The 27,131-nt window shown below is 43.7% G+C and overlaps 1 protein-coding gene across 1 annotated transcript; it reads left to right on the top strand.

Annotated features, from left to right (window-relative positions):
- Positions 1-1,994: 1,994 nt before the first annotated feature.
- Lsm12 (LSM12 homolog) lies at positions 1,995-25,180 on the top strand. Its single transcript, XM_038326628.1, has 5 exons — positions 1,995-2,201; positions 3,979-4,112; positions 22,223-22,332; positions 23,656-23,782; positions 24,900-25,180. The coding sequence occupies exons 1-5, from the start codon at positions 2,078-2,080 to the stop codon at positions 24,990-24,992; spliced, it is 588 nt and encodes a 195-aa protein (XP_038182556.1). The 5' UTR covers positions 1,995-2,077; the 3' UTR covers positions 24,993-25,180.
- Positions 25,181-27,131: the final 1,951 nt, after the last annotated feature.

Below are 27,131 nucleotides of genomic sequence, written 5' to 3' on the forward strand. Positions count from 1 at the left end.
TCTGTGAGTTCAAAGCCAGCCTGGTCTACAAGAGCTAGTTCCAGGACAGGCTCAAAGTAGTCATGGTCAAGTAACTCTTATTTTATTTAGTGATGACCCAGTGAGTGATGTGATTCAGAGATGCCATAGAAAAGCTTCCTTCAAGTGAATGGTGTAAGTCCTGAAAGCAATAGAGACCGTACCCATGAGACTTTTATTATGATATATTGTGAAAATTATTCTATTTTAATTAGAAGTTGTTAAGCTTTTCCTGGGCCTAACATAAAATTTGCCATCTGTATATATGAATAGAAAACACTCTATTTAGCTCTTCCTACTTTCAGAGTTTCAGGCATGCACTGAAAGAAAGGGGCAGATAATTACAATGTCAGGGCTGAGGATGCAGTTTAGTGGTAGAGCAAGGGTCCAACCCCAGCATTCCCTCCTTCTCCCCTGGACAAGTGGACTTCCATGTGACTTGTTATGGCCAGAGCAGAAAGACACAGCACCCCTCTGAGAAAACCATAAGCATAGAGGAGAATTTTTATTCCTACTATAATGATTGTACCAATGCCTCCAACACAAGGAAGTTTTGCCTGTTAGGACACAAGGAAACACTTTTGAACTTTGTTCAGGTTCACTAGTCGTGCCAAAGCTTGCCCTGTGCCTCCGTCTAAATTAGAGAAAGGTCAACCTGTTTCTCATGTTTTTTATATTATGGGTTGGGCAAATGAAGGATGGCAGTTGGTAAGAAATTTAAAAGTGCATCTACACAGCTCTTTCTGTAAGGTTAGTAAAGTATGTAAAATAGATATTATTGGGGGGCAGGCCCTTCCCAAAGTTCTTTGTCATTATGACTATTCCTTGTTCCCCACTTTCCCGCTCTTCTTTTTATTTTTCCTGGATTTTAGTGGTTCTGAGATTTGAACCCAAGGCCTTAAGAATGGATTTGTGCTCTATGACTGAGCTACATTCCAGAGCTGTTCCTCCCTTTTACCTGGCTTTCTGGGATAGAGGGCAAGCAGGGATATAGACATGCTCTGGGGGCGGGGCGGTGGTGGCGTGTGTGCCTTTAATCCCAGCATTTGGGAGGCAGAGGCAGGTGGATCTCTGTGAGTTCGGGGCCGGACTGGTCTACAAGAGCTACTTCCAGGACACGCTCCAAAGCTACAAAGAACCCCTGTCTCCAAAAACAAAAACAAAAAACCAAACCAACAAACAAATGAAAAATCAGAAGCGCGCTGGGGACCAAAGTGACAGGTGCTCATGGGTAACATATTTATTTAGATCCTGTATGTCATGCATGTATGCATTATCTCACTTAAGCCTCCTAGCTGCCTTATGAGGCAAGTGCTATTACCTAATATAGGCCAGTAGTCAAGAGCATCTTTGTTGAACTTAAAACCATGGCTTTGTCAGTTGTCCGACTCTTACAAGTTTAAGACTTCCTTTCTTCACCTGTAAAATGAGGATATTGTTCCTGCCTTGAGGGGCTGATGGAAGCTCCAGAAGTGGTATTAGATCCCACTGAAGAAACATAATCAAGTTTGATAATTTGTTTAAGGTCATACATATTATTTGGTAAATGGCCTCAGATTCTAGTTTGCTTAACTTTACAGCTAATGTTTTTGGACAATTACTATGTAATTAGTCATAATCATTTTGAGTGACTCCTTTTAAGTCCTGTGAGCTACTAGTTCTTTGTATGCAAGCGAAGACAGTATCTTATAGAGTTCATTCATTAAACGTTTTTGTGCAAGGTATGGGCTTAGCAGAGACTCCAGGTGCCTCCCTTTTCTCAATTTCATTCCATGTAGGTTATTTATCCTTTACATCTATTTATTTTCTTAACTTTCAAAAGAACCCTGCAAGCATGTAACCAAGCACACGGGCAGCCACAAAACCATTTTCATGATGCTTAGATTCTCCTTTATTTCCTGTTCCCTCTTCCACCTAGGCGCACACCCCACCCAGCATCAGACCACGCCCCGGCGCATGACGTCAGCACGCCCCGTGCGTCGCGGCGCGGCGCTTGCTGGGGGCCCGGCTTTCGCCCGCTGCTGCCGCCGCCGCCGCGGGCCGCGGCTGCTCTCCCAAGATGGCGGCTCCTCCGGGCGAGTATTTCAGCGTTGGGAGCCAGGTGTCGTGCCGGACGTGCCAGGAGCAGCGGCTGCAGGGCGAGGTGGTAGCCTTCGACTACCAGTCCAAAATGCTGGCTCTGAGTATCCTTCTCTGCGTGGACCCCAAGGCCGGGCCAGCGTGTAGGTGCGGTGGTGGGGGGCGGGGGACGGCGGCGGCAGCTAGGGCCCTCTCCCGGCCTAGGGGCGACCGGCTACCGCGTCGCCCTGGGCGCATGCGCACGGCCCTGCGTTCCCCTCCCCCTCCCGCGGGCCTTTTGGTCCACTTGGGGGACCCTTGTCTCCCACTCCTTGCGAGAGCCGGGCCCCAGCCGAGGGTTGGTGGGTGGAGCGGGGATTGACACGCGGGTGGCTTTTCGGGAGGAAACGGTGTCTTAGGGGGATTCAGTGAATAAGGGATGGGGTACTGGTGGGGAGGGGGCTGGGGATTTGAGCCCGAATGGAGTTGGGGAGTAGAAAATGCTATGGGGAGGGGTGTCTAGGGTCAGGAACTGCTAGTCGGGAAAGGGTATGGATTTCAGGAGTGGGCTGATGAGATTGGGTTCAAGAAAGGGCGGTGGGATGGTGACCAAATGGCTCGTGCCAATTTGGGGATAGGAAGTGCAGAATAGGTTTTGTATTCGAATTGGGGGTTAATTTTGCTAGAGTCGTGTATGCTTGGAATCGTTGTGTGGTGTGTGTGTGTGTGTGTGTGTGTGTGTGTGTGCTGATTTTGAGGTTCTCAGTCGTTTGAAAATTGCTGTTAAGGGGATGTTGGAACTGGAAGCCGGGTCCAGAAAGGACTTGCCACGTTTTTCAGTGGTTTATGTATGACAATGTGGGCTTCTGTTCAGTTCAATTCATGGAAGTCCTCAGTTTTCCACAGTAACGTCCTTTTTTAAAGTACCAGTGTTAACCTCATGGAAGAGGTGGCTTTGCTCCCTTGGGGTGGAAATGATTTCTGAGTTACTCCAGCAAACTCACTGTTGAAAAACAGAACATTTTCTGGTTGGAATAAATGTACCACTACTTCCCTCTTTATTTGAGCTACAGGTGGGCTTACTTAAGCACTATCATTCATTTATTTATTTTTAGGGGAAGGTAACCTCTGTCTTTAAAAAGAAGTTTCTTACAGAATCTGCTGCCTTTAATCCTGAGTTGTCGATTTCTAGCTCAGATTTCTAATTATAACAAACTAATTACAAGAACAGCCCCTTTATCTGTGTTATTTTAAAAAACAAGAGATCAAAAAAAAAAAAAATAAAAAACAAGAGATCATCCTTGGCCTAAACTGTCTTCCTTTGGTGGCTTAGTTGGGAGGGTCTTAGAAGGAAGATGTACTCTACTTTTGCCTGGCACATCGAAGGATCTCAGTAAATGGTGGGAAAATGAATGGATGGATGAATGAACTAGGTGTCATTTGGGATAGTTTCCTTCCCAGCGGTGTGTAGCTCTTACCTCCGACAAATGGGAAATTACAAGTGGGGGGAAGAAACTGAGAAAAGAAAGAACGTGAACCTAAGCGAGTCAGCTGCACCCTGTAGACCCCACCTGAAAGCACTGACCCCTGTGCTGTTCCTGAGTTCAAGACAAACAGCGCCTGTGGCGTTAAAACTACATTTCTCTCCGTAAAAGAGAAAGTGGCAGAAATCCTTGAGGCTTTCAGTTTCTGGCTTAGATGACTTTGAAAAGCTTTAGACCTTTTGGTTATGCATTTGGGCAAAAGCAAGGTAATGTGGGATTTATTTTTAACTTTTTTTTTTGAAGAGTGTAAGGACTTCTGTGGGGCTTCCTTGTCTTTTCTCTAAGCCTGTAGTTTTTTTCTGTATTTCTTGTGTGATGTGCCTTTGTCCTATTTCCCTTAACTTTATTTTCTCACCAGAATGTCCCTCTTCCAGTGGAAAGCCCAACCACGCAGACATCTTGCTTATAAACTTACAGTATGTTTCAGAAGTGGAAATAATTAATGATCGAACAGAAACCCCTCCTCCCCTAGCTTCGCTCAATGTTAGTAAGGTAAGGATTCAAGGGCAGGCAGTTCTAGCTGTCTAAACTGTTGGGAAAGGGTCTCATCGATTTCGCATGATATATGTTGCTTATTCTGTTTTTTTCTTTGGGTGGGACTGCTTTTTTTCCCCCCTTTTAAGACAGGTTCTCATCCTGTGCTAACCTTGAACTTAATATATAGCTGAGGATGACTTTGAACTTCAGATTTTCCTGACACTGCCTCGTAAATGTTGGGATTATAGGCATGTGTTACCACAAATATTGTTTCTGTGATGATAGGGATCAAACCTGTCAGGTCCTCCTGATGCTAGGCAAGCACTCCACAAGCTGAGCTTCTTTTCCCACCTTTTTTTTTTTTTTTTTTTTTTCTTGAGACAGGATTTCTCAGTAGTTATGGAACCAGTCCTGGAACTCACTCTTGTAGACCAGACTGACCTGGTCTGTAATAATGACTGATTTCAGATCTTCCTTACTTACACCTCTTTTCAAGACAGGGTTTCTCTGTGCAACAGTCCTGGCTGTCCTGGAAGTTGCTCTGTAGACTAGGCTGGCCTTGAATTCACTGAGATCCATCTGCTTCCACCTCCCAAGTGCTGGGATTAAAGGTGTGTGCCACAACTGCCCAGCTTGACTACACCTCTTAAGTGCTAAAATTATGAGTGAGGCCGGGCAGTGGTGGCGCACGCCTTTAATCCCAGCACTCGGGAGGCAGAGGCAGGCGGATTTCTGTGAGTTCAAGGCCAGCCTGGTCTACAAGAGCTAGTTCCAGGACAGGCTCCAAAAGCCACAGAGAAACCCTGTCTCGAAAAACTAAAAAAATAAAATTATAAGTGAGCACCACTAAACCTGGCTTGATATCTTTTCTAAAGTTTATTTATATAATTTGCTCTCGTTATTTTCTAATATCTTTGTTGCACCTCAAGAAATATCTTTGGTGCTGCATGCCTGCAGTCTCAGCACTTGGGAGGTAGACAGAGGAGGTTCAGAAGTTGAAGTTCAGTAGTTGAATCCTCAGCTACTGAATGAGTTTGTGGCCAGCCTGGAATATAACATGAGACCTTGTCACAAAGGGGAAAAAATACTCATATCTTGAAATTTGGGCATGGTTGTAGTCCTTGTATGAAGGATGCAGAAGCAAAAGGATTGTTGCAAATTTAGGGCCAGTCTGATTTACATAGCAAATTCTAAATTGGAACTGTATACAAATAATAGTACATACAAATAATAATAATTGATTCATTTATTGATTTGTTCATTATTTTGGGACAGAGTCTCATTATGTATCGCTGGTTGGCTTGGAGCTTGCTAATATAGAACAGGTTGGCCCTGCACCCATGAAGCTCCGCTTGCCTCTGCCTCTCAAGTGTTTGTGTTAAAGGTGTGCGCCATCATGCCCAGTCTATCCTGTGTATGTGTTCAAGTGCCTGAGGAGGCCAGAAGAGGGCGTTGGATCCCCTCGAGCTAGTGACAGGCAGCTGTGAACTATCTGATAGGGTGCTCAGATCCTCTAGAAGAGCATCAAATGCTCTTAACCACTAAAGCATCTCTCCATCCCCTGCCAGCCTAATCTTCATACTCAGAGTTGAGAGCTTGTGTTTGCTCTTTATAAAGAGGACTTGTGTGAATAGAGGTTGACGTGGGATTTCTTCCTCTTTCACTTACGTTTTGTTTTTTTTGAGACAAGATCTAATTGAACCTGATTCAGCTATACTGGCTGGCCAAAGAACTCCAGAGTTCTGTTTGTCTCTCCTCAGAGCAGAGAGTCCAAAGCTACCACAGTCAGCCTTTTACTTGGATCCTAGGAATTGAAATCATGTCATGGCCTCCTGTTTGTGTGATTGTGTGGCAAGCACTTTAACTGACCCATCTCCCAACCCTCTTTCCCTCTCACTCCCACCATCCCTTTTTTTGGGAGTGGGGAGGGGACAGGGTTTCTCTGTAAACCAGGCTGGCCTTTGAACTCACGGAGATTCACCTGTCTCTGCCTCCTAAGTACTGGGATTTAAAGTGTGTACCACCACCGCCACCCGGCTCTTCACCCCTTTTGTAAACCTAGAGTCCGTGTGTTAATTTTCGGTAGCCGTGGAGTTCATAAGGGGTGGTGCCCATTGACCTGGAGTTATGTAGTGTGGGTATTGTACATAAGGGGTGAAGAGTTAGTAGTGTTTCATACTTTTAAGAGATACATGACTTAAAAATTTGAAAGCCATAACCCAGATGTGATGGTGCATACCTTTAATTCCAGCACTTAGGAGACAGAGGCAAGTGAATCTCTGATTTCTAGGCCAGCCTGATCTACAAAGTGAGTTCCAGGACACCCAGGGCTACACAGAGAAACCGTGTCTTGAAAAACTAAAAACAAAAAACACACCAACAAGAACAACAACAAAAAAAACCTTTGAAAAACAGTGACTGCATTTATTTTTTTGTCTTCATATTTAATTTTGAGGTCTGACACCTCAGATGTTTAGGATGTCTTAATCTTGCTTGTCCATGTTGATTTAAGGCAACCCCAGTCACATCTTTTCACTCTTCAGTTAGTCCAACAACGTGTTGATCAACCACCCACCCTGCCTGCCTTGCTATCTTCCCTGTCCTGTCTCCTTTACATAGAATGCTCTTTCAGAATAGCTGGAGACTTACTTAGCTATCAGGACTAAATAAAAGAGCACCTTTCTCAAGAAGTCTGATCAATTGGCCTAAAGTAATCTGTCTCCACTATTTCTTCTTGGGAATAGCTTTCCACCCAATAACTGTTAGCTCAACTCAGGCTTTTTTTTTTTTTTTTTGAGAGTAAAAGGGGTGCTTTTATTTTACAGTTGGACAACAGGTACAAAGTGATGTGTCCTGGGTAAACTGTGCCCCAAAGTTGCTTATATATAGCCTTTTTGTAACTACAGTTATACATTACGTCTTTACTTGTCATACCTGGTAGGTAGGTTCACTTTAGTGATTTTTTTTTCCCCTTTTTTTTTTTTTTGGTACTGGGCCCTTGTGTATGTCAGACAAACACTCTGCTATTGAGCTGCACCCTTAGGTTCACCAGTGAATCATTGAGTGTATTGCACAGAGTAGGTGCTTCATGAGCAACTTGTCATAGGACTTCACTTTAGTAGCAGCTGTCTGGGATTTGCTTGGTGTGGAAGTTTTTCCCTGTAGAGGAGTCTTGTAATAATGTATATTCTCCTGCCTCTCTGGGGAATGGGGTGTTTGCTACAGTTCAGCAAAGCAAGGAAACACAGACAGCTGCACAGTAGATAGAGGGCAGTGAGTGTAGTTACATGAGATCCGGAGCTTGCTTGTCAGACTCCAGGGAAATGACACTTTTTTTTTCTTTTTTCTTCTTTTCTTTTCTTTTTTTTTTTTTTTTTAAAAAAAACTCTTGGCTAAGGACAGGTTGGAAAGGCCTTAGGTTTCATCTTGAGAGTAGTTACATTCTGGCTGTCCCAGTTTTTGAAGCTTGTAGATGTTTAAAACCCTGACTTAATCAGATGCCTCCTACTAGAATATTGGAGCCCTTTGGTGGCCTTCTGTTACAGCTCATGAAATTTTAAAAGATTTGAATGAAGTGATTTATTCCCAGGGTGTTAGAACTGCAGCTGTTACCTTCTGTATTTAGGAAAAGTCTCTCCCAAGATAAAAGATTCCTGTCCTTGTGACCAAGTACCACCAGTTAGAGGGGTGGGATGTGTTTGGTATCGTTATTACCGTTGTGTGGGAACTCCTGAGAAGTCTTTGAGCACATAAGCACATGCACCAACCATTACTTGGTAGAAATCCTTTGGTGTTTAACCTCATATCACAACTCTTGCTTAGGTTAGTTTGTGGATTGGCTTTGCTTTTAGTGTTTGGATTTATACTATTCAGTGTTGTTGACTTTTTATTTTTTTAATTTATTTTATTTTGATCTTTTGAGATGAGATTTCATGAATCCCAGATTGTCCTCAAACTCACTCTAGCTCAGAATGACCTTGAACTTCTGAGCCTCCACCTCCCGAGTGCTGAGATTGTAGGCCTGCACCACCACTAAGCTTTGCTGGTTAGTCTTACTTACCAGCGTTGTTATAAACTGGTTGTTTACCCCCACTTTTATAAAAAAGCAGCAAGAAGTACTAGCTTGGGGAACACCAGAACTCTGTTTTTCTTAGACCTGTACAGCTCACTTTGCCTAATCTAGAAAAGATTTGCTGTGAAGAGAAGCCAAGAACTGAAATGAGGTTGAGGGGTTTAGTTGTCTCTGGACTCATTTCATTCTTCATTTGCAGAGGTATTCATGAATAAACAGTCTGCTTTCCTTTCGAACTGACTTAGCAGGATGTTTTGCCATTCCTCCTTGGAGACTGACTCAGACTGCCTGCTGGACTGGACTGAAAACTGTCTGAGTGGCTGTTACATGTTGCTTCAGTGACATGGACATGAAAATTTCTTGGTCTGAGCATGTAACTTAGTGGTATAATGCTTGCCTAGCTTGCACAAGGCACGGCTGTGTTTTTTGTTTGTTTGTTTGTTTGTTTTTTGACGGGGTCTCACTATATTGCCTATCTGGTCTGGAACTCACTATGTTGACCGAACATTGAATTCATAGAGCTCCTCTTATGTCTTTGTCTCCCAAGCTGGGTGTGCGTTGTCACACTCAGCAATGTACTGGTTTTGATCTCCACTATCATCTCCCCAAATTTGTTCCGTTTCCTTTTTGGTTTTTCGAGACAGGGTTTCTCTGTGGCTTTGGAGCCTGTCCTGGAACTAGCTCTTGTAGACCAGGCTGGTCTCGAACTCACAGAGATCCGCCTGCCTCTGCCTCCCGAGTGCTGGGATTAAAGGCGTGCGCCACCACCGCCCGGCTTCCTTTTTTTTTTTTTTTTTTAAATTATTTTATGTACATTGGTGTGAAGGTGTCAGATCCCCAGGAACTGGAGTTACAGACAGTTGTGAGCTGCCATATGGGTGTTGGGAATTAAACTTAGGTCCTCTGGAAGAACAGTCAGTGCTCGTAGCTACTGAGCCATATCTCTGGCCCCAAATTTGTCCCATTTCTAAGAACACAGGTTGGGAGTTTCCTGATGTCAGAGGGCTGTTTAAGCGTGTGTGAGGGAGCTAAAGTTCTCTGAGAAGCCTGGAAGGAAACTGAAGCAGTGCAGGGTGTCAGGAGTTTACTGTCTGGGAAGCAGAGTGCTGTTTTGCACTTAACAACTTCAGTGGGAGACCCTCTGGTGTGCTGGCTCATCTTGTTGATGTGATGACTTTTAAGGGAAACACTTAATAATGAGCTCAACTAGAGAAGGCATAAATTAGCAAGTCACTAGACTAACAAGTCTCAACGTCTACCCTAGCAGTAGGGTAGAAGAGGAAGCTTCGAGATGACAGTAGAATTGTAGGAGTCTTGGCTGTGCTTGGGAGTTAGGGGCTAGATGGGGTTTTGCTGGGCAAGTGCTGCTGAGTGGCTCCTCTTTGTAATTAATGTTTTTCTTTTCTGTGGTAACGTTGTACCCTGTTAGAGTGTTCAGTATTTTCCTGGTAGAATCTTTCAAGTAAAAGCTAATTGTAAGTGAGGTCCAGATTATTTATTGTAATTCATTCTCTCTCTCTCTCTCTCTCTCTCTCTCTCTCTCTCTCTCTCTTTTTCTTTCTCTCTCTCTCTCTTAAATTGAGGCAGGATTTCTCTTTGTACTGGCTGTTCTGTAGACCAGGCTGGCCTCGAACTCAGAGATCTGCCTGCCTCTACCGCCTGAGTGCTGGGATTAAAGGTGTATGCTACCACCACCACCTTGTTTTTTTTAAGGCAGGATTTCATGTAATCCAGACTGGCCTCCAACGCTTGATATATAGTTGAGGGTGACTGTGACTCTCAGACTTCTGGTCCTCCTGTCCCTCTCTTCCAAGTGCTAGCATTTCAGGTATGTGCCACCATGCCTGATTTAGGGGTGCTGGAGAATCAGATCTAGAGTTTTGTGCATGCTGTGTCTCTAGTCTCCTCATCTACCACCCTCTTGGTACAGTTTCCTGTGTAGTCTAAGATGATCTGGCCTTGAATTCCTAATCTTCCTGGCTCAGCCTCTTGAGTGATGAGATAACAGGTAAGCGCCACAGTGCCAGGTTTTGATTTCCCAAGTTGATGCTCCTTAGATTTTTGGGACCAAGGAAAAGGAACAGTGTGTCAAAGGGAAGACAATTAAGAGCAATGATGTTATTGTCATTCAGTTAGATACTTGGAATTTGCCAGTTCAAGATTTGAAGAGTATCGAGTTTGTGCTGGCTACCACAAATACCTTATAAAGAATGGAGACTTTTTTCTTAGGTGACTAGAACTAACAGGGATTTCTAGGACAATGTTTTCCCTCTACATAGCTCATCATACATTTACTTGAGTACTGGAGGTCAAAGTGAGCACCACAGAACCTAGGCAGCTGTGCTTCCAAAAGCCTGTGGAACTCTTAAGAGACTTGACCCAGCCAAGGCCAGCATGTGTATTTATGTCAGGTGGCCAACCTTTTGCCATTGCATTATGACATCATCTCCCTGTGTGTAGGGTCCATTTCGTAACTGTCCTGGGACATATGCAGCTGATAGACTATACGGTTGAACATGCCCGGGAAATTAATACATCCAGTGCATTACATGCATTAATGCATCCAGTGCATGAATTTACATGAAGTGTAAATCTCTTAATATTTTGGTGTGTTAGAAAATGCTTTCTGCAGATGTTACAGTCGCAGGAAAAAGAAGCAAATGGAAAATGGAAACCCATGGGTAATAGAGAAGTTAAGCATTTACCTCTCCTTCCCAAATCCCTGACTGGTCTGTCAGCCTTTTCAGATCTATTTCTGACCCATTTTCATGACTAATAATCAGTGACTCAATAGAAACAGAAGAGAAGAGATTCAGTTTGCTTATCAGTCCCTGGTGATGATGTTGAATGAATCAAAATGGTTTTCAAGATAGGGTTTCTCTGTAGCTTTGGCACCAGGCTGACTTCAAACTCACAGAGATCCACCTGTCTCTGCCTCCAAGTGCTGGGATTAAAGGCGTGCGCCACCACCGCCCGGCTGAATGAATCAAAATGGAATCTGGCGCTAGGTCTGGTGGTAGTGATACAGCTGAAAATATGCAAAAGACAGATTTCTTTTTAGAAAGAAACTACTTTTAAGTATGTTGTCACAGTGGAGGACAAATTTACTTCATTTTTATTTGAATTTTTACCAACTTTACAGCTGAGAGTCTATAACTATAATTTTCTGGTGATTTGTTGGTTAAACTCCCAAGTCTAAGTAAATTCCTGGGTAGTTGATAGTTGTGACCTATTGTGAACCTAGCCCATTAGCAGTTCCCTTTGTTATATCCTTTTTTATTAGTTTATTTCATGTGCATAGGTTTTGCCTGCATGTGTGTCTATATGAGGTGTTAGAAGCCCTGGAACTGGAGATACAGACAGGTGTGAGCTGCCATGTGATTGCTGGGAATTGATTGAACCTGGGTCCTTTGGAAGAGCAGCCAGTGCTCTTAATTGAGCCATCTTTTCAGTCCCTGCCCCTTATACTATATCTTGACACTAATGTGTTAAGGTATGGTTTTAATACCAAGTAGAGTCAGAAGTATCCATGGTCACTGTCTGTTTAGTTATGAGGTCTTTTGTTTTTAAATTCTAGTGTTTGGGATCAAATCCATGGGTCTTACACATACCATGCAAGCAATCTCTCTCTCTCTCTCTCTCTCTCTCTCTCTCTCTCAGTATGTGTATTTGGTACATGTGGGAAGTATTAGTCAAGGTTGCAGTCCTAGTTGTAAGTCTAGCAATAGGATGTGTGCCTGGTTCTGGGCAGACTCTTCGTCGTGGATATGTCTTGAGATGCCGTTGGGTAAGTGGAGAGGAAGAGTTCTGTGCTGCTGAATGGCAAGGGACATGTTAAGTGTCAAACAGGTAGTGATCGTCTGCCATTTAAGAACAACTGGTTTAGCTGGGCCATGGTGGCACATGCCTTTAATCCCAGCATTTGGGATTAAAGCAGGCGTTTTCTGTGAGTTCGAGGCCAGCCTTGTCTACAGAGTGAGTTCCAGGACAGCCAGGGCTGTTATACAGAGAAACCTTGTCTTGAAAAACAAAGAACCCCTAATTTCTTGAAGGTCAGTTTCATGTCATTCACACTTTGGGATCAGTCTGATCCTTTAAAAAAAAAGTGGTAGAGGAACCATTGCTCCAGACTAGAGCTTGTGACTCAGCTTGGCCCACAGTGCTTGTCAGCCAGCTAACTCCATGGCCCTCCTTAGGCCATTAATTACCAAAGGGCCTTCTCAGGATCATAGGGTGTGAGGAAGACACCTTTTCACAGGAAAGGACAGTTGTTTGCCACTATGATGGACAGAGTTAGGTCATAAATATTGTTAAGAGTATGGATTTTTTGTTGTTGTTTTGTTTTGTTTTTCGAGACAGGGTTTCTCTGTAGCTTTGGAGCCTGTCCTGGAACTAGCTCTTGTAGACCACGCTGGTTTCGAACTCACAGAGACCTGCCTGCCTCTGCCTCCCAAGTGCTGATATTAAAGGCGTGCGCCACCACTGCCGGTTTTATGGTGGGTCCAGTGGTGCTGTGCTCCCAGTGTTGAGAAGATATTCTAATTGGCTTAGTTTATGGCAAAGAACAAGTGATACAGTTCATTCTAGCGCTGGAATTTCTAGACTAGCTTAGGGAAATGCCAGAAATTTCCCTGGAGATGGAAAGTAAAAGGATCCACACACTATACCAAAAGTGTGGTGTGATAGAATGTGGAGCGTGTGAAGACTTGCTTTCCTCTTTTTAGGTGGAGTCTCTTAGAGCTCCAGCTTCCTGTCCTGCTGCCTCAGCCTCCTGGGTGGAACTAGATGTGTGTACCCTGCCCTGGAAGGACTTTTAAGAAGCTGAGTGATCATATACGTCATTTAACTGCTGGGACCTGTTAGCTTTTTTATTGTTTTTGTCCACCTTTCTTTTATTCTCCTTCCTTTCCAGGTACTGGGAAATGTCAGGATGATTAAGCCCTTTCCCTTGCTCTGAGGAATCTCACATTTGTTGGGAGTATTGAGGGACGGCAGCATTTTCGAGGGTATTCTGGAAATTGAATCCAGGTCTTTGTGTATGATAAGCATACTGTCCCTCTTAGGTACATTAACTTGGTGAGATTCAGGGTAACAAGAATGAGTTTGAGAATAATAGCCTAAGAAAAGGGGCAACAATCGTTTTCCTATAAAGGGTCGGGCAGTCACTCTTCTAAGCTTTGTGGATCTTCCTGTATTAAACACTAGGCAGTGTTCCCTTTGTAGATTGTATATAGTCAGATGGTTCTAATTGTTCTGCAGTAGAACTCAAGTGGGTAGTTGGCTGGATTTGGCTCCTAGTTGTGGTTCATCGACCCTTGGCATAGTGAGCTTCTTAGTGGAGGCTTCTCGTACGTGACTTTAGCAAGCAAATGACATTGCTCAGCTTACCTATCTTTTCTGTCACTGAGCTAAACTAGAGGTATTAGGAAGAGAACGTTAAAAGCCAGTGTCTGTTTTCTTTGGGAGAGAGCACAAACACTGACTTGGAACTTACAATTGTTCTACTTCAGCTGTCTAAAGGATGGATCATAGCTATGCACTGCCAAGTCTGTTTGGATATGTGAACTCAGCCACTATAGTCATCCTTTACTATCTGTGTTTGTTTATAACATATTGTATACCTCAGTGTACAGTAAAATTTATAAGGGGGGGAGAAAAGGCAGTGAGATCATCGGCTAAAGGAAAGATTGGATTTTATAGCTTTTTTTGAAACCACAAGCTACCTTCTCTGCCCATGATGTTAAAATAGTATCTACTATCTGTCTGACGCTTTAGAGCTCACCTACTGCTCTGACTTCCTCACAGAACTTTAATGGCCTCATTGAGAGATGGCTGCATTTGAGCAGACGTTCTTGGAGAGATTGTTGAGGTCAGTTTCAGTTTACATTTCAGTTGGATTTCTCTCTGACAGACATGGTAGGTTCTTGACAACAAACCCTGGTTTCAGAATCTTAGGACTCTGAAATTGTTGTCAGTACTCAGGAGCTGCTGTGAACAATATTTTATGATATGAATGTACATGATAAAAGCAGTTGGCTTTGCCAACATGGTGTTTTGTTTTAAACTAGTTAAAGATAAAATTCTGCCTGTAATATGTATTGATTGACTGAAATCTGGTTACCTATACTGTGATTGCAGTCTGGATTTTACAGTATCCCAGCAACTTGTATTTGTAGTGTTTTTCATTACAGTGAAACATTTACTGTATCTTAGTGTTAAGTTCACAAGGCTTCCCTTGGACTTGCCTTGCTCTAGTCTTGGAACTTCAAGAAATGGTGGTTCTGAGTGACATACCTATCCTTTTTTTTTTTTTTTTTTTTTTCTGAGACAGGGTTTCTCTGTGTCAACTAACTCACTCTATGGACCAGGCTGGTCTTGAACTCACTGAGATTTGCCTGCCTCTGCTTCCTAAGTGCTGGGATTAAAGGTCTCCACCATCACCGCCCGGCAGATATACCTATTCTTATCAGCCAAAATAAATGGCTATCATAGAATCTGTATTCTTTGAATGCTGAAGGAGATCACATACATTTTGTTTACTTAAAAGAAAGGTTATTGAGTGCATTGCAGAGGGAACGGGTTGAACACAGAGACAAGAGTGTTGTCAGCAGCCTTCCCTACTCAAGGTTTTCAACAAGGTCTTGACTGGCCTGGGAGTCATGGCAGTCCTCCTGGGCTGCAGAGAAGAGGGATGTGGAGGCATCTAGATCTTACAACACCTCCCCCTTTCATTCATTACCTTTTGTAAATGGATTGTTATGTTTATAGGGCTTTTTTTTTTTTTTTTTTTTTAACAGGGTTTTGCTGTTGTTTTAGAGCCTGTCCTGGAACTAGCTCTTGTAGACCAGGCTGGCCTTGAACTCACAGAGATCCGCCTGCCTCTGCCTCCCGAATGCTGGGATTAAAGGCGTGCGCCACTACCGCCCAGCTATAGGGCTTTTCTTTTTTTAAAAAAATAAATATTTATTTATTTATTATGTATACAGTATTCTGTCTGCATGTATGCCTGAAGGCCAGAAGAGGGCACTAGACCTCATTACAGATGGTTGTGAGCCACTGTGTGGTTGCTGGGAATTGAACTCAGGATCTTTGGAAGAGCAGACAATGCTCTTAACCTCTGAGCCATCTCTCCAGCCCCCTATAGGGCTTTTCTTGACATCACGTTGGTCTTTGTAAAATTCTTTATTGTTTTATTAATTTGTTCTTTGACAGCTTCATTTATGTATACAGTATTCTGTTCTCGCCCCATCTTGTACCTTCTTGTTCTGTTATTGAAGCCCCCCAGAACATACTCATGAATGCACACATATAGGTGTGTTTCCTACAGTTGTGTGGTTTTATGACCCTTTGGTTTTAACCAAGACATTTGGCAGTCAAGGATTTGGTACTATTGCTCAAGCCTGGTGAGTTTATCATTTGCTATAAAACTGAAGGTAATATTCCTGTCCCTCCTTGGAATCTATTAGTTGCCTGTAGTTCAGCTAAGAGGATTATAGGCACATTTTGTTGTTGTTGTTATTGTTTGTCTTTTTGAGACGGGGTTTCTCTGTGTAACAGCCCTAATTGTCCTAGAACTCACTCTGTAGACCAGGCTGGCCTCAAACACAGATCTGCCTGCCTTTGCCTCCCAAGTGCTGGGATTAAAGGTGTGTGCCACCACTGCCTGGCTGGAATATTGTATTTTTATTGATGTGTATGTGATGTTTTGTGTATGTGATTGTAGATGTAGAGATAAGAATACAGCTTTGGGGTCGTTCCCTCCGTCTCAGGTCCCCAGGTTCTCACAGCAAGCACTCTCTCTCCCAGCATCCTACTGGTACCTAGATATCTGTGTATTCAAATTTACAACTGTTTTCAACAGTAATTTAGACTTAACTTAAAACTTTGCATTTTAATAATTTATTTTCAGGGGCTGGAGAGATGGATCAGAGGTTAAGAGCATTGCCTGCTCTTCCAAAGGTCCTGAGTTCAATTCCCAGCAACCACATGGTGGCTCACAACCATCTGTAATGGGGGTCTGGTGCCCTCTTCTGGTCAGCAGACATACACACAGACAGAATATTGCATACATAATAAATAAATAAATATTAAAAAAATGATAACTTATTTTCAGGGTTGTATGTGCACGTGTAGAGGTGAAAGGAGTCAGTTTTCTGCTCCACCATGTTGATTCTAGAGATTGCAACTCTAGCCAGCCTTGGATTTCACTCCTTTTTGTTTGTTAGACAGGAAGGACCTTACTCTGTAGCCAAGCTGGTTTAGGTTCCTGAGTGCTGGGGGTGCAAGCATGGTTAGACAACTTTTTTTTCCTTTTTCTGTTTTAAAATTTAGTCTAGATTTGATATTTCCTCTTTAAAGTAAATTTGTGTCTATTTGATTGTATGTGTGTATTTGGAGCACTCCCATGGCACATAGTGCTTACGTGGAAGTCAGAGGACAACTTAAGGGAGCTGCTCTCTTCCACAGAGATCGTCCAGTGTGGTGACAGACAAGTGCTTGTGCCCACTGAGCCCTCTGTCTCACCAGCCCTAGAGTTCATTCTTGCGGGTGACACCGGGAGCGAGCGTACAGTGGTCAAGAGCACTTGCTCTGGGGCTGGGAGTTTGTCATTCATTGGTAGAGCACTTTACCAGCATGTATGAAGCCCTGAGTTCATCTCCAACACTGGCAAAAATGGAATGTTCTGGAACCAGCCTGCCCAGGTTCAAATCTAAACCCTACCACTTAGGACTTGGTAATTTGGGGCAATTTTCTTGTCACCTGTACCTTATTTTCTTCATCTATCAAGTAGCAGTAGTTTTAGTCCATATTTCATAGGGTTATTTGAGTATTAAGTGTTTAATTTTGTCTTGGTGCATAGCCAGGCATAAATTTTCATTCAAAATTAGATCTTAGAATTTTAGTTTTCACTGCCAGGCATTTTTGGCTCTACCATTCCCATTTGATTCAGCATTATGTATTCTAGGACACAGCTTCACATTAGGGAACTATATTTTTGTTTCCAGCTGTCCAGGGTTGAATGATGATCTTTTTCTCCTCTCCCTCCTTTCTTTACTTCCTCCCTCCCTCTTGATTGTTTGCCCACGTTTTAAATAATTGCCATGTTGGCCAACCTGGCCTTGAACTCCTAGGCTCAAGGGATACCACTTTAGCCTTCCTCCCATGAAACTAGGGGTGCACAGGTATATGCACCTGGCCCAGAGTATATCTGTGAAACTTTCAGTTAGGAAACAGTTGTGGAAATACTGACATTTGGAAGGCATCTTTTTGAGAGCTTGCTTGGTGCTAGCAAAGAATAAGAATTTTCCAGTGGGTTTAGTAGCACAAGTCTGTAATCCTATCACTCAGAATCAAGAAGGAGGCTTGCAAGTTCTCGGCCAGCCTGAGTTACATGTACTGAAACCCTGCATCATAAAGGCTTCCAAGGGGCTGGAGAGATGGCTCAGTGGTCAACAATAACTGCTCTTCTAGAGGACCTAGGTTCCATTCCCAGTACCTATATGGCAGTTCACAGTTGTCTCAGGGGATCTGACACCCCTTTCTGGTCCCTGAGCACTAGGCATATTTCTTGTGTACAAACCTACATGTGGGCAAAATACCCATACACATAAAAATCAGTTAAATTTAGCCAGGCAGTGGCGCATGCCTTTAATCCCAGCACTTGGGAGGCAGAAACAGGCAGATTTCTGTGAGTTCAAGGCCAACTTGGTCTACAAGACAAGTTCCAGGATAGCCAAGGCTCTGTTACACAGAGAAACCCTGTCTTGAAAAAACAAAACAAAACAAAACCCAGTTAAATTTAAAGAGGGAAGGGGGTCCTAAGAGCATGCTTCAGATCTGAAAGAGCTAGGAGTAAGGTTTCTTAGGATGATCATTGTTTTTAGCTACTCTGGTCTGCACTTTGTCCCCACCAGGCTTGCAGGCAGCACCAGCCGTTTCAGACAACAGCTGCATTGCTTCCTAACCCCTCTGCAAGGGCAGCTGTAAATACAGAACCAAACACAGGGAAGGCAAGCTGTGAGAGTGGCAGGATGAAGTCAGTAGGTCACACCGGCAGGTTTCTCCCTGGACTCTGCTTGTCCTATCAGCTGTCGCAGTCTGTTAAATGTTTGCAGTAGGAATCCCTCTGGAGTCCCCACAGCACCTGTGCTTTCTTGGGTGTATGGAAATAAGATGGCTCAGCTGGCAACAAAATGAAGTATATATTGCTTGGGTTTTCTTAGTGTCTTCCTTTCCCTCTACATGTCACTGAGTACACAAGGGGCTGTGTATTCTCGTATTTATTAAATCACATGGTTAGGAGATATTTAATATAAATATTTTAATTTTTACATGTTTTGTATGTATGTGGGTGCACATGTGCACGCAAATGAAAGTCAGAGGACAGTTTGCAGGAGCTGGTTCTCCTTCCACCTTGTGCGTTCTGGGGATTGAACTCAGGTCACTGAGGTTGGCAGCAAGCACTTTTACCCACTGAACTATCTTGCCAGCTCAGAGCCACTTACTCTCGATGTGCTTTGTTTGGTTATCACATTCATATGGTTTTCTTTCTTTGCCCACATCTAGATGGTATTTATTTTTTATTTTTTTTTTTTTTTAAACATTTTTTTAATATTTATTTATTTATATATTATGTATACAATATTCTGTCTGTGTGTGTGCCTGCAGGCCAGAAGAGGGCACCAGACCCCATTACAGATGGTTGTGAGCCACCATGTGGTTGCTGGGAATCGAACTCAGGACCTTTGGAAGAGCAGGCAATGCTCTTAACCTCTGAGCCATCTCTCCAGCCCCCTAGATGGTATTTATAAAGTGGCCTCAGGAGGAAGCTCTGGTCTGTAGACGTTAACTTGCTTCAGTGGGGATAATGCACAGTGAGGGGGCGAGCTCATGCAGGATGTCAAGTCCGTCATTTCAGTTAAGCCCCTCCTATTGCTGACGTGTACTTGTGGGCTTATGCTTTGGATTTGCCTGAGTGTAGTGCGCTCTTACACTTGAGTGCTTATGTTTTGAGGTGCTGACTGGTTAGTGCTTGTTTTGATTGGTAGCAAAGCCAGCAGCTAGCATAGATAATAAGCTAGGGTAGATAGATGATGATAGTTAATGGACCTCTGAAAGCCAGTTCTCCCACCCTCTGAAACATTTCTCCAGCCCCAAATTGAAGGTTCTTGACTGAAGACCAGAGAGAACAATGAGTTATTCCCAGTGGCAAAGGCACCAAGTACCTCTCTTGGGCTTGATAAGGTTTTAGTACATTTAAAAATTCATTAACTGGGGCTGGAGAGAGATGGCTCAGTGGTTAAGAGCACTAGCTGCTCTTCCAGAGGTCCTGAATTCAATTCCCAGCACCCACATGGTGGCTCACAACCATCTGTAATGAGACCTGGTGCCCCCTTCTGGCATACGGGCAGACATGGAAGGAATGCTGTACACATAATAAATAAATAAATAAATAAAATTTTAAACAAATAAATAAATAAAAAGTTTAAAAATAATTTTTTTAAAAGAACCTTCAGCTTGCTAATTTGGAATAACTAGAGCATATTATCAGTTGACAATAGCATAGGCATATGCAGATTCGTTGTAAACAGTAAAGGTGAGAAAGTGATGGTTATTTGCTTTACAGAAGACTGATCTGTGTTCTGTGTGAGTCTATTCCTGATAAAAAGCAAGATCAAGAGGGCTGGAGAGATGGCTCAGAGGTTAAGAGCATTGCCTGCTCTTCCAAAGGTCCTGAGTTCAATTCCCAGCACCCACATGGTGGCTCACAGCCATCTGTAATGGGGTCTGGTGCCCTCTTCTGGCCTGTAGACATACACACAGACAGAATATTGTATACATAATAAATAAATAAATATTTTTTTTAAAAAAAGGCAAGATCAAGGCCTTTCCTTTTCTGACTCACAGTTTTGAGGCGAGGAGACACATGTTCATTGTTTTTGTGGGAACACTCTCTTGCGCCCCCCCCCCCCCACACACACACACACAGACAGGTTTCTCTTTGTAGCTCTGGCTGTCCTGGAACTGCTGAGCCATCTCTCTAGCCCAGGAAACGAGCAATTTATTTATGCCTGATTGGTTTGGGTATTATTATTTTTTTCTAGACAGGGATTCTCTGTATAGCCCTGGTTGTCCTGGAACTTCTATAGACCAGGCTGGCCTCAAATTCACAGAGATCTGCCTGCTTCTGCCTCCTGAGTGCTGGGACTGAAGGCGTGTACCACCATGCCTAGGTTGGTTGGGTCTTTTTGAGAGAGGATTTCACATACATACCCCAGGGTACCCTGGAACTTGCTGTATGGCTGAGAATGATCTTGAGCTTCTGATTCTACTATCATTACAGGCCTTTGTCACCACTTCCTAGGGTCTGCAGTGCTGGGATCAAACCCACTGCTTCATATTTGCTTGGCAAGCACTGTACCAAGAAAGCTGCAGTTTCAGCCTTGTTTGGGAGAAACTGAGTCCATTGTACCACTTTCTGGTGAAGGCAAATTCTCTTTCAGATTGCCATGAAAACACAACATATAAACTGATGACTGATATCTAAAGCTTAATTGCAGGTACTATACGGTAGAGTAGTTGAGTCCATTGTCCAGGAGGTGAAGCATAGCTCAGTGAAGGAGCTCTTGCCTGGCCATCAGCAACTCCCAATGGTGCCACTGCCCTCTGGTTTATCCTTCTTTCCTTGGAGGCTTCATTTTCTGAGACATTGTTTGGAAAACTAGACTCAAGGAAACCCCTCGTGGTTGGTTACCAGGGTTTTCTTGGTTCCTGAAAAAGCGTTGCTTGTTGCTTAAAATACACACCAGCCGTTCTCTTGCCATAGAAACTCAGTGTTTCCAAGTCCCAAGACTTTCTCACTTCAGATGGGGTTGCCTTGCTCAGAGCGCATTGATTCCTCTGTGAAGCTGTAGCCTAATGGGACCAGAATAGCAGCCAGGCCTGTAAGATTATTAATATACTGCTGTTGTCTTTTTATATGTCCATATCTGAAGACCAGGTGAGCTCTGGCTTCAAATCAGAGGAGAGGTTTGTCTTGCTTTCTGCTTTTATCTGGAGAGACTAAAATGACAGCATGTGTGGGCTAGCCCCTTTGTGTCCCCTAAGTATTATTACTGTGTGTATTTAGTGTGCAGCTTCATTATGTTTATGTTCTGTGTACGAACTGTTTGTGTTTATGGAACCGAAAGATCTTTAGACCATTCTCTTTTCAGGTGCATTATCTGCCTGTTTTTCTTAACTGCCTTGTATTACACATTTGTTTTGTCTCACACTCAAAATTTTTCTAGCAAGCAATAGTGTAAGGTGGGACAATATAGGCTGATAGGGTACCCACCCTTGCCAGAAGGATTCCTGACATTTTAGTAGACTATCAGATTTTACCAGAATTTCCTTTGATCAATTTGTGATTGATCCACTAGGGAGCAGTGAAGGAGCAGGCATGAGGCAAAATTCAGACCACTCCTTTTTTGCAGGGTGGAGTGGGGCAGGGCTGCCCTCAGCTCAGATGATGATAGATTAAGTTTATTTTAGGCTTGGCTGTTAGATGAACCTATGATGCTAGCCAGGCTGAGCCTTGTTGTCAGGAGCTGTACCTCAGACTTGGTCTGTGAAAGTGCATGCTCGTCTCTGCATTGGCACAGCAGTGGGTGAGTGTGTGCTTTCTCTAAGTAGAAGTGTGCATTGGTTTATCTCCAGGCTCCATTTCCCACAGCTGTTCTCTACCCCTGAATGCTGCATGTCACCATTTCGCTGGACTTGTCTTCTGTTTGCAGGTTTGTGATGTGTTTTCATGTTTCCTTCAGGCTGAATCTCTTAGGTAGCACGGTGCATGTCTGGCACATTGGAGGCCCTCAGGAAAAAATAGAAAAGAGGGTGTTTGCCAGGAATTGCAAATAATAACTATTTAGATCCTATATTTGGGGTTTTTGTTTGTTTAATTGGATTCCTAGTCGAACTGACTCCAGAGCAATCTTTTCTGACTTGCTTCCCTGAGTTGGAAAGAATGGAGGTGAATGCTTTTCTGAGTCTTTTTTCCTCTCCCTCACCCTAGCTTGCCAGCAAAGCACGGACGGAGAAGGAGGAGAAGCTGAGCCAGGCCTATGCAATCAGCGCTGGCGTCTCCCTGGAGGGCCAGCAGCTCTTCCAGACCATTCACAAGACGTGAGTTGTGGGAGCATAGGGGTTCATTTTCCTAGAGCTGGTACTGGCTGTTTGTCTGATGAAAGGCTTCTGGGTGGTCATCTTCCTGAAAATGTACCGGGGATGCAGCACACTGGTATCCAGAGATGTGGCACTTGGAACTCCTTTGCACGGTGGAATAGTGTAATCATAACTGAGTCACTTCAGTGTGTCTATAAAAGTTTGTTTGGGATTGGATTGTCTTGTAAGGGTCTCTAGTGATAGTAGCCCATAATTTAGAGCTCATGATTAGCTTCTTTGTTTTTGTTATTGCTGTCCCTTCATCTAAAAGCTTGTGGTTTTATTAAGGGAAGAAGGGAAGTCTTATTACTTTGCCTAGTTGTGCCTTGGGACAAACACAGGGAGTTAGGAAGAACAGAAGGCCACCTCCTTACCTCCTCCTGAAACACATATTGTCACAGCAGAAGTCAGACTCTCTACTAGCTTCCCTAACTGCTGAAAACCTGGAACATTTGACACCCACCTCAACCCCCCTGCTGCCTTCTGTTACCCTGTTTAGCCACCCTGGGTCTGGTGCACAGATGGCAGCTGGCAGCAGAGCTGTCTGGGGCCGGGTGTCTGCACATTTCCAGGTATGAGAAGGAACTCTCTTAGTATCAGCTGCACTGGGATTCCCCATGTGGGAACTCAGATGGAGTTTCCTGGTCTGACAGGTGTCTGGCTGTCTGGTAATTGAGTGGGGCCAGTTGGAACACAGTTTGCATGATTGAGGGCAGGGGCTGGGTGGAGGCAAAGTACAGATCACTGTATTTCTAGAAATAGTATTTCTCCCTAGGCCAAGAGTGGGTAGGTCTGCCCCTTGTATATGTGTCATGTGTTGGCAGAGTTCCATAGCTGTTTGTGATCTGACCCTGGATAGAAAGCAGTTGCCAAGCCTCTGTTCCAGGCCACTGAGTCAGGTCTAGCAGCCTCGGTCTGCTTTTTCTTTTGTAATTTGGCTTGAACTTCTGAGGCTGCCACCAAATGTTTTGTGGCTCTTCAGGCCCCTGATGGTTGAGACTAACGGTTCTTGACTCTCCCTACGAAATAGTGCATTAGTGCCATTGCTTTCTAAAACTTTTTTAATTTATCTTTATTTTAAAGACAGGGTAGCCCTGGCTATCCTGGAACTTGCTCTATAGACTGGGCTGACCTTGAACTCAGAGATCTGCCTGCCTCTACTTCCTGAGTGTTGGGATTAAAGGTGTGCGCCCCCATGCCTGACTCTAAAGTTACTTATTCACTAGATGGGAGGTTTGGGATGTCCCCAGGATGTCACATTCACCTATATTCTTCTCCTTCCAGCATTAAAGACTGTAAATGGCAAGAAAAAAACATCGTAGTCATGGAAGAAGTTGTTATTACACCCCCATATCAAGTGGAAAATTGTAAAGGCAAAGAGGGGAGTGCACTGAGCCATGTACGAAAAATAGTAAGTAAAGGAGCTGTGAAACTTTGGGAGAGGAGGCTTCCTTGGCCTTTGTCCTCCCTCATCAGAGCAGGGCACTTGTGTTCCTGCAGTCATGGTGTCTCCTAATAGTCCTGCCTGTGCCCCATTCACCAGCCTCTGCTGCTGTGTCACGAGAGTGTGAGGATAGGAACGTCGGTGGTGTGGGATGGAGTAAGCAGTTGGCCCTGTGTCTTTCACCACATGACTATGGAATTAGACCGTTTCTCTTAGCTCCAAGTGGGTTTTGTTTTGTTTTGTTTTGTTTTTTTCGAGATAGGGTTTCTGTTTTCCCTGGCTGTCCTGGAGCTCGCTCTGTAGACCATCTGGCCTTGAACTCACAGAGATCCACCTGTCTCAGCCTCCCAAGTGCTGGGATTTAAGGCGTGCATCACCATCGCCTGGCACTAGGCAGGTTCTTTACTGTAGGTTTGCTGGGCCGTGGTGCTGCACAACTTTAATCCGAGCACTGGGGAGGCTGAGGCAGCAGATCTTAGTCTACAGAGCGAGTTCCAGTATACCCAGGGCAACACCGAGAAACCCTGTCTCGAAAAACAAAACAAACGAAAAGAACTGTAGGTTGATCTTATTTTTTAGAATATAACAGTTGTAGAAAAAGCAAAAATTTAGCTGGTTGGTGGTGGCTCACACCATTAATCGTAGCACTTGGGAGGCAGAGGCAAGTGGATCTCTGTAAGTTCGAGGCCAGCCTGGTCTACAAGAGTGAGTTCCAGGACAGGCTCCAAAGCTACAGAGAAACCCTGTCTCGGAAAACCAAAAAATAAAAAAAGAAAAATATAAGACTTATAAAAAAATAATACATTATTAGAAAGAAGAGGAATTTTGGTGGTAATAATAACCCCTTATGTGTTAGTTTATAGCTACAATCTTAAGCCAGTTTTAGCTCAGCTGCCACAATGGTGAAATTAGAGGCTCTTGCCAGCCTACCTTGCAGGTGAGGAGACTGGTAGATAGCAGCAAGGCCAAAGCTGACTGCGTGGTTTCATGGAGCAGATAGTCAGGCCTGGGCATATTAAGCTGGCTTAGATTGTATAAGGAGGAGACCTTGCCCTATCTGACTTGGGTGCTCGATCTCTTGCAGGTTGAAAAACATTTTAGAGATGTGGAAAGCCAAAAGATACTGCAGCGTTCACAAGCCCAACAACCACAGAAGGAGGCTGCCCTGTCATCCTGAGTCCACAGACATGGAGGACTCTTCCAGCATTCAGCCACAGAGATGGTGGTGGTGGCTTCAGCGGAGGCAGGCCGGGGGAGGGAAGGGATCCTATATTTCCTGCTGACTCTTACTAAAGAGTCAGTGTTTCAGAAAACCTAGACTTGAACAAACACCCAACAAAAAAAGAACAAGAGAATAATTTAAAAGTTGAATCATTACTTGACTAACAGACTTCGGCCCACCATGTCCTTTTCACAGCCCCTTCTGGAACAGTCATCTTGTTAGTTTTATTTTTGCAAATTCCTTTCCACTCACCTGTGACTTTTCCTTTCCTAGTCTGTTTCTGCCATTCTGTTTTTATAAGTGGATATACTTGCCTTCTGAATGATTGAAAGAAACTTTTACATCTTTTCTTCCAAAATAAAAGTAACAAGCTGACTGTGATTCTGAAGTTGAGACCGGAGCAGAAGACAGAGGTCTCACTTGAAATTTTTCATTTTTTTTTTTTCTTGACATTTTTTTTCCTTTTTTTTTGCACAGGGCATGGCTTGAATTAGTTTTATTTTTCTTAACTTTAAATATATATATGGAAATATATATTAAAATGTTCTCTAAGTATTTTCTGCTTCTTGCAGGTCTCTTTTTACTAGATCATGGCCACTCTTCCCACCTCATCCCTCTGAAAACAAAAATGTGTTGTCCTTCCTACCACTCAGAGCCCGCCGATTAACTTGACTTAGTTCCCAGCGAGGACCTCCTGCAGCCCTGCAGAGCCAGTGTGCAGATGGGATTGGCCTTGAGGGTCCTGACGGCTTTCTGGTCTTTAACTGTGTACCTGTCTCACATTTGGCCCCAACCTCAGGACTCCCTCTGCCTTGTCTTCATGGTACTAGACGAACTCTCGTCAGTCTCCACTCGGGAGTCAGGCCCCCCCCCGCCTGTGCCTCTGCAGGAAGAACTGGCTTGCATGGCACATCTCAGCTCTTCTCCTCCGGGCTGATTTTCTCTTCTATGAAACCTGGATTTGATCTACCCCCACCTTTCTTAAGTCTATGTCCAGAGCCTCTAGCCCAGGAAAAGCTTGAATAATCTCTAGTTTCTCTTCTACCATCCTCCTGCTCTTCGGCCCCCTCCTACCCCCTGAAATCTTACAAGCTAATGACAGTTTGTATGTGCTTAGCCAATGAGCAGAAAACCTTGAAAGAATTTCTGGACTTTAGCTCACCAGTTTGCCTGGTTTGACTAACCTGCTGAGAGCCAAAACTGGTACTTGATGCCCCTGCACCTCCAGGGTAGTCTCATGGGGCAGAGTGCTACCACCTGAATATCAGGCACTGAGTGGGACATGGGTGATGCTCATGTGACTGGCTAGAGCTTTGGGGGTAAGGTGGGGCTAATTTTTTTTTTGGCCATGATCTCTTTTCCCTTTTTTTTAATTAAATAAATGGATCAAAATTAAATAATTCAAGCCCTGCCTTCAAAATGGAAAAAAAAACATTTTTTTTAGTATTGTTTAGCAAAAACAATAAAACCCAAATTTTTTTAACCATCACTCATGTTTGTGCGTACTTTAGTGCCCCCAAATGAAGAGTCTGAAATGTAGAAGAGTATGCCTGCTGAGTTCAGCCTCTCTTTAGATGGCCTGTTTTTCTCTTTACCCACTCTTACCACTGAGAACACCTGCAGAAGTACAGTGCAAGTACAGTGTGCTATAGGAAAGTCCAGACTGGGGAGGTGGCTCAACAGGTAAGGGCCCTTGGTGCACAAGCCTGGTGAGCCAGGTTGGATTCCCAGAACCCACAGAAAAAGGGGAGGAGACTGACTCCATAAAGTTGTCTTCTGGCCTCCATATGCATTCTGTGGTATGCACGCCCATGAGCACACACACGTTTTAAAAGGGGAGGAACCCAGAGTTTGTGTGTGTGTGTGTGTAGGTGTGTGTGTAGTATTCATAGATCAGTCATTCATTATAAGTGGCTTGATAGAGCAGCTGAAAAGAAAACCCATTCATCACTTGCTGATGGCCAAATTCAAAGAACAACCTTTGATTTAATTTACACAGAATTGTAGACCTTAGAGAAAAAACCTTGTCGCAGTTGAGTTCATGTCCTTACTCTTTTCTCTTTTGTTTCTTTTTTTTTTTTTTTTTTTTTAAAG

This window comes from Arvicola amphibius, chromosome 4, assembly GCF_903992535.2.
Source record: "Arvicola amphibius chromosome 4, mArvAmp1.2, whole genome shotgun sequence".
Lineage (NCBI taxonomy): Eukaryota > Metazoa > Chordata > Mammalia > Rodentia > Cricetidae > Arvicola > Arvicola amphibius.